At 39.6% G+C, this 6,998-nt stretch overlaps 1 protein-coding gene across 1 annotated transcript; it reads right to left on the reverse strand.

Annotated features, from left to right (window-relative positions):
• Positions 1 to 1,995: 1,995 nt before the first annotated feature.
• LOC103372581 (uncharacterized) lies at positions 1,996 to 6,054 on the reverse strand (the record flags this gene model as incomplete). Its single annotated transcript, XM_008302263.1, has 7 exons — positions 1,996 to 2,590; positions 2,850 to 3,011; positions 4,539 to 4,640; positions 5,089 to 5,223; positions 5,323 to 5,415; positions 5,600 to 5,654; positions 5,924 to 6,054. Coding segments are annotated over 7 exons (807 nt in total), but the record flags the coding sequence as incomplete, so codon positions are not given.
• Positions 6,055 to 6,998: the final 944 nt, after the last annotated feature.

Genomic DNA, 6,998 nt, shown 5'->3' on the forward strand with positions numbered 1-6,998 from the left:
GAATTATTGCAGATACTCCACAGCATTTTGACATCTTCTGGTGCTAAGCGTTGTAATGTTTACCACAACACACCGCTGTCACCCCAGTGATTGTCTTCTAACCACCTGTGTGACGTTCTAATCAAAGAAACTAGCGCCACCTTGTGTTTAAAAGACGCTACTTCTTCACTAACAAGCACTGAGTAACAAAAACTGATGCCTTTCTGTTATTTATTCTGAGTGCACATGATTTTATTTAACACTGTGAATTAACAATCTAGAGTTATGACCCAGCGTAATCAAGCCAACAGAAACAACCCGCCACCTTTTTGTGAATAGTGGGATCTTTCAGCCCGCCGTGATTCCTCTGTGCTGTTTAAACTCAAGGCAGAACCACCACACATGGCTACTGGTGTAGAGTTTTAAATTCTTTAAAGATGTTGGTGGGTGTTGAAGCAACCCAATTTGTGAAAAAGAAGAATATGTGGGGATAGGAAATTCCCATTGCTCTTTTACTGCTTTTCAAACATGATTCATGGTTCATTTAATTTGGCTTTTTTTGGACCAGACTTTACAAACAAGACTCTTTCATGTCCAAGTAAAAACAGATTTCGACAAAGTATTGTAATTTAATTCTGACTAGCAAAATATAGGACAACTGGAAGAAGGTTCTTAGCTCTGATTAGACCAAAATTGTGCTTTTTAGACTTTATGTTTGGCAGACAACAAACACTACACATCATCACAAGCACACCATCCTCACTGTGAAGCATGGTGGTGGCAGCATCATGATGCTTATTGCCAACAGGCCCTGTAATGCTTGGAAAGGTAGAGGGGGAAATGAATGCAGCAAAGTCGAGAGAAACCCCCAAGCACAACCTGATGCAGTCTGCAAGAGAACCGCAACTTTGGGGGAAGATTTGTTTTCTAGCAAGCCAATAACCTGAAGAAAAAAACAGCCAACGCTACCCAGAAATGGTTTAAAGACAACAAGGTGAATGTTCTGGAGTCAGAACCAAGACCTCAATCCAATAGACAATTTGAAGGCGAACTTGAATAGGACTATTTAATCCTGATCCCTGTGCAACCTGACAGAACTTGAGCAGTTTCCAAAGAAGAATGTGGCAGAATGTGCTGTGCCAGGCTGACTGACACCTAGTGACACAGGCTCAATGCTGTAACTGCAGTCAAAGGTGCATTAACTACTATTACTACAATCATTTCTGGAATATAAGACGCTACTTTTCTAACACGCTTTGAACCCTGCAGCTTAAACAATGATGCAGCTAATTTATGGATTTTTACGAATTTGCCTCGAGACGAAAGTGACATTGAGAGCGACAACGAAAGAGAGACTGAGGAAGTGTGTGACGAAGTAATTCTGAGGCTGTTCAACTCCGACACTGAAGAACTTTAGTGGTTTTAGTGCGCAGGAGGAAGATGAAGATAGCGATCAATGACTTTTCCTGGTAGCCAACTGTGTTTTTTATTTTCGTAACCAGCCGTGTTACAGGCACTGTTCGGAAAAAAGCATTTATGGTATTTGTGTATGTTACTGGTAGGTATTTAATTAAAAGTTTTAAAAATCTTTCTGTGTAACTATCTCATGTTACAACATGGACACCTGCGGCCTATATATGTACTTTTTTTTTTTCTTTTTAAAGTTAGTGGGTGCGACTTATATTCAGGTGCGCTCAATAGTCCGGAAATTACGGTACTATCAAATACTCAATGGAAGTGGGTGAATTCTCAAGCAGTCACTTGTTTTACGTTTACTGTTTTCATAAATTGACATTACTTTGTAGACATCAGTTTTCCCTTTGACATGAAAGAGACTTTTCTTGTAAATTCTTGTGAATAAACGACAAATTAATTGGACCAAGGTATAATATTTTACTACAAGGTACTTTTAGAGGCACTATGTCTATATGTATTGTATGTTTATGTGAATTTGCTCTAAGTAAATGGCACTTACAGTCAATAAAATAACTTCAGTTAAATAATGCCACTCTCGAATAGTGGAAAATAAGCAATTTATTCATACAGTAGTTAAACAGGAGTTGTTTAAGCCCTGAGCATTTCAAGAATCTGTTTGGAGTGAAAGATCAACTGGCATGAATATTTACAGAAAGTTTCTCAAGCAGTGATAACAACATGACTAATCAACTGATCATGAAGTTATTGACAGTACACTGACAGCACTGAAATGATTACATGACTACACAAGATTTGTTCCTTCATCTATCAGTTTAAAAGCATCTTCAATCATTTGGATATCATCATAGTGTTTGTTTTAAGGTGAGCTAACATGCTCAGAATGTTTGGCAGTCCTCTAGCTCTGGTTACTGTCCTCACAGTACACCACCCTGCCCTCCAGATTTGTTCCTTCATCTATCAGTTTAAAAGCATCTTCAATCACTTGGATGGCATTAAAGTTTTGGTTATAAGGGGAGCTAACATGCTCACAGTGTTTGGCAGTCTTCTAGCTCTGGTTACTGTCCTCACAGTACACCACCCTGCCCTCCAGTCGCGAGCGCTCTGCTTCAAACACCAGCAAATGGCTCAGCAACGTATCCTCAGGACCCGATCGAATCAGGGACGGATCGTTTTTCTGCATTCACAAAAGCAAACACCACATACATATGATATATCCATCCCTCAAACCCCGTGTCAGTGCCGTCCCTGAAAATAATGGTAATAACTGTATTCATCACAAACGACTGTCCACAAAAGGTCCTGACTCACATAAAACCTCCTCATATACTGCAACAATCAAATAAACTAATTCTAAAGACGGTCAAGAAAAAAAAGCTCAACGGAAACTATCCATCGCTCAAATAAAAAAGTGTATAGTACTTGCAAGAACTCACCGCCACAGCAGAAATAAAGGCTTTTATAAGGTGGTAGTCGGCTCCACCGTGTCCACTCATGCCGAACGTCTGGTGAGCTTTACTGTCTGCTGTGTGCTTTGTGGATCTCTGGGTCAGAAAGTCGAACACACGAATCTCATGGCCATCGTATGACAGCTCTCCCTGTGAAGACACAGTTCATTAGACTACAAATAAGGTTGTGAAATTTCCACACTGTTGTAAAGACCGTCTATATCATTGCAGTCTTGAATCTCCAATGACTCCAATAACTCTGAATTTTCTATGATGGAATCATTGAAACCTATGAATCTTCGTCACAAAAAAAACAATCGTGCATTTTGGTTCTTTCATAGATTTATTAAAGATCTTCTGGAAACATGACTAAATCTGCTGGGTGCTCACCTTGTCTCCTCCAAACATGTTTCTGGTCATTGTGGCCATATAGCTCTATTTTTGTTTCATTTGACCACAGAATTTTTCACCAGAAGGCCTCTTCTTTGTCCATGGTTTCGGCAGCAAACTGTAGTTGAGCCTTAAGGTGCTGCTTCTGGAGGAAGAGCTTCCTTCTGGATCATCCTGACCAACTGTCTCTCAGCAGCAGGTGATAGTTTGTGTTTTCTTCCTGATCGTGGCAGCGACACAACTGTACCATGCACTTTGTACTTAGAAACAATTGATTTTGGGATCTGTAGCTGCTTTGAAAAGGCTCCAAGTGACTTTCCTGATTGTTCAAGACAATTCTGAGCTTTTCCAGATCTTTGTTGAGCTCCTCAGGGTTTCACACTGGAGTGCTCGTGGCTAATAAGAGCAGGTAAGCAGCAGCAGTCAATTGTAGTCACTCATGAGAAGTTAAGAGGTCATGCCACTAAGAAAATCAGAATAATGCAGCTTTCTACATCCCCTAAACTGCTAATTAAAGTTGCTGTATGATTTTGTCTTATAATGTGTTTGGCAAATATGTGAACTGTGTTTCAATGGTTCCATCATAGAAAATGAAGTGTTATAGAAGTCTTAGAAAACTCAAGACTGACATGATATAGATGGTCTTTACAAGTGTACGTAAACTTTTGTTACAACTGATGTTCCGTCTCAGAAGAAGCTAAGGCATTGTACTATACCACTTATTCCAGTGACAGCATTATTTCTTTAAACAGGTGATAACATCATATTTGATTTTACAACATTATCAATGTGAATGCATACTAATACAGCCAAAGGTTGTTGGAGATCTTATGTTGTCCTTTGCTTCCAACATTGTGGCGACAGTTTGGGGAAGGACTAATGACTGGAACTTTATCGCCCAACTTCTATGCCTTACTTTACTCTTGTGGCTTAAAAGGAACAAATGTCTGGAGCCACATTTCTAAGTCCTGCTGAAAGCCGTCCCTGAATAGTTATTATTGGCTTGTTTGTTGAAGCAGCATATTGTTGCTCACCACAATTTCAGAATGGCATCGTCAACAGTTAAGGTACATATGGGTACAATGTTTTGGCATGCACTTGGCCACCTAGTGCATGTGGTCAAAACTACTATGACGTGATTTTGACATCATGACCCCATTCTTTTCACACTCTTGTTCACAAAGAATTAACTTGCTTTCTGAGGGACAAGATTTCATGGATTTCAAGTTGACATTTTTCTGCGTGTCCCTTTTCATTTTCTGCCATCCACGTTCCTCACAGTCCTACCTTGCTGCCGTAGATGGTTGTTTTTCGCATGCAAGTCTCCTCAGTGAACGCCACCATGGAAAAAGCTGCTGTCAGACCACCTTCAAACTCCATGTTAACCACCTGCACAAACAGAACACGTAAACAGGAACAAACGGGCAAAAGTTTAGGCTTCTAACTGTGAATAAGCCAGTTATGAATTTTCAGTTACTAAATCTATTTCTGGAAAGAATGAAAATGCTTGATAAGATTTAACCCATAAATATTGTATAATTAATGTGCAGCAAGGCAACATAGCATACGTTAATCCAAAACAAATACAGGATTATTTGTCAGCCTTTTGGAAGGTGCAAAACAGTGTTTGCTAAATGATGCTTAACTGTTTCAGTGTCCGTTTATTCTATATTTGCTGAAATTATTATTTGATACCACCATGGGTACAGATATCAAACATTTCATGAGTTTAACTAAAGTAAGAATGAAGCTTCATGGGTTAGAAAAAAAGGACAGAGCTGTACATTGTGCCGTGGAGAAAAGTCTTGAGTGAGGTACAAAGCCTGTGTTGTCTAACCTGATTACTGCAGACATCGTTGTCACACTCGTAGACACAGCGGCCATATGGTCCAGTCCTCAGTGCCTCAGTTACTGACTCGATGTCTGGGAGTGAGCTCGGGCAGATGACATTTACTGGCCAGCCGGTGTGACCCTAACACGCATAGATACACACATACAGTAGATATAAAAGTGTGTACAAGAAGCAAAGAAATGCGGTGTAGTGCACAGGTGGTGAAAATTCTGTGTTTACCCGTTTCACTTTGTCCAGGTAGATTTTGCATGCTGAGTACGGACATTCTTTTTCTATTGGACAGTCGAGGCAGCGATCTGCAGCACCTGTTGGCTGACAAAAAATAGGAATGTCACATTTTATAATCATGCAAGTGCATAGATTCAGCTACAAAAATGATTCTGAATAAGGAGTCAAGTCCTTTTATACATAAAGAATTTTTTTGTCAGTTTCACTCCCAAAACTAAAAACTGTTCTGATTCCTTGTGTAAAAGTGATGATGGAACAAACTACGTACCTTGTGTTTTTTTTGGAAATGGCTGACTGATCCAAACGATGACACTTTCACACACCTGCCAAGTACAAACTGCCATGTTAATGATGTATCCACAGAAAAACAAAAAGGACACTCAGCAAACATCTCTGTTTACATGTGGCCCAGTTAAACCAGGGTAAGGGTGAGTTTCTGTTGGCATTAAGTGGACTGTGCATCCAAACAATCAATACACCTTATGTCATGGCTAAACAACCACATTGTTGCAGAACAGTTTTTTTTAGAATCTTATCTCTGAACACCAAACAAAGCCTGGAGTTCATCATTGACTGCTGTCTGATGGTTTACCTGCGTGCTCCGGCCCAGTGATGTATTAGGTCAATGTCATGGCACGATTTGGCCAAAAGAGCAAAAGAGCTCTCTGCTTCGTTCCTCCAGTTTCCTCGAACAAACGAGTGAGCGAAGTGGTAAGACCCAACCTGAAACAAGAGGTTGATGCCATTTTCAAAAATACTCCAAACACTGTAATAATTCTTTTGACTGACACTGACAAACTAGAAAAATAAAAAACAAGGGTGCAACAGCATAACTTTCCCATTACTGTGAGTAAAAATGTGTACAATTACTTTTGTATTATCACAAACACCAGACATCTGAATGGTCTTTTGTAGTGCTACCAGCTCAGCAACAGTCGAACACTTACAAACAAAGAACAAGGAGTTTGACATCTAGAAAATAAGACTGAAATTTCACATTATTAGATTATTAATATTTAAATCTCTGCCGCAAGGAATAATCTAATCTAATCAGATCACCTACTACAGGGATCTCCAACTCCGGTTCTCCTGAGCTACTGTCCTGCAGGTTTTAGAGGTTTCCGTACTGCAAAACGCCTGACTCAAATTAATGGATCTCCAACAGCTTGTTGTCAAGTTCTAGACAAGTCTGTTAATGATCCATTAGTACGGAAACGTCCAAAACCTGCAGGACAGTAGCTCAGGAGGACCGGAGTTGGAGATCCCTGCTGTACTACACATGGGCTTCCTATGGTGAAAGTATAATGTTTTTGTATTGCTCTAAAAAAAAATCTGTTTTATTTAAGGCAGTCGGTTCATTATTTGGCTAAAACTGTCCACGCATACGTACGTGGTGCAACTTGTTTGCTAAACCCTATTCAGGACTTTCTTGTTTCCATACGTAGATGGTCTTTCGGGGTCCATTGGATCTCAAGAAAGAATATGTGCAAAATATTTGTTGGTATTCATTATAGACTTTTATACTATGTTAAATACATTTTCTGACAAGTTGACATATTTTTGGTTCCAAATGCATGACAAATGTCCCTCTTTTTATATTAAAAAAATCTTCAAAAATAAAAAAAACACTACTTGCCACCTAAACCCAATGGCCTGTGGTCCAAAAG

The sequence above is a fragment of the Stegastes partitus genome, unplaced genomic scaffold (assembly GCF_000690725.1).
Source record: "Stegastes partitus isolate 25-593 unplaced genomic scaffold, Stegastes_partitus-1.0.2 Scaffold1782, whole genome shotgun sequence".
NCBI lineage: Eukaryota > Metazoa > Chordata > Actinopteri > Pomacentridae > Stegastes > Stegastes partitus.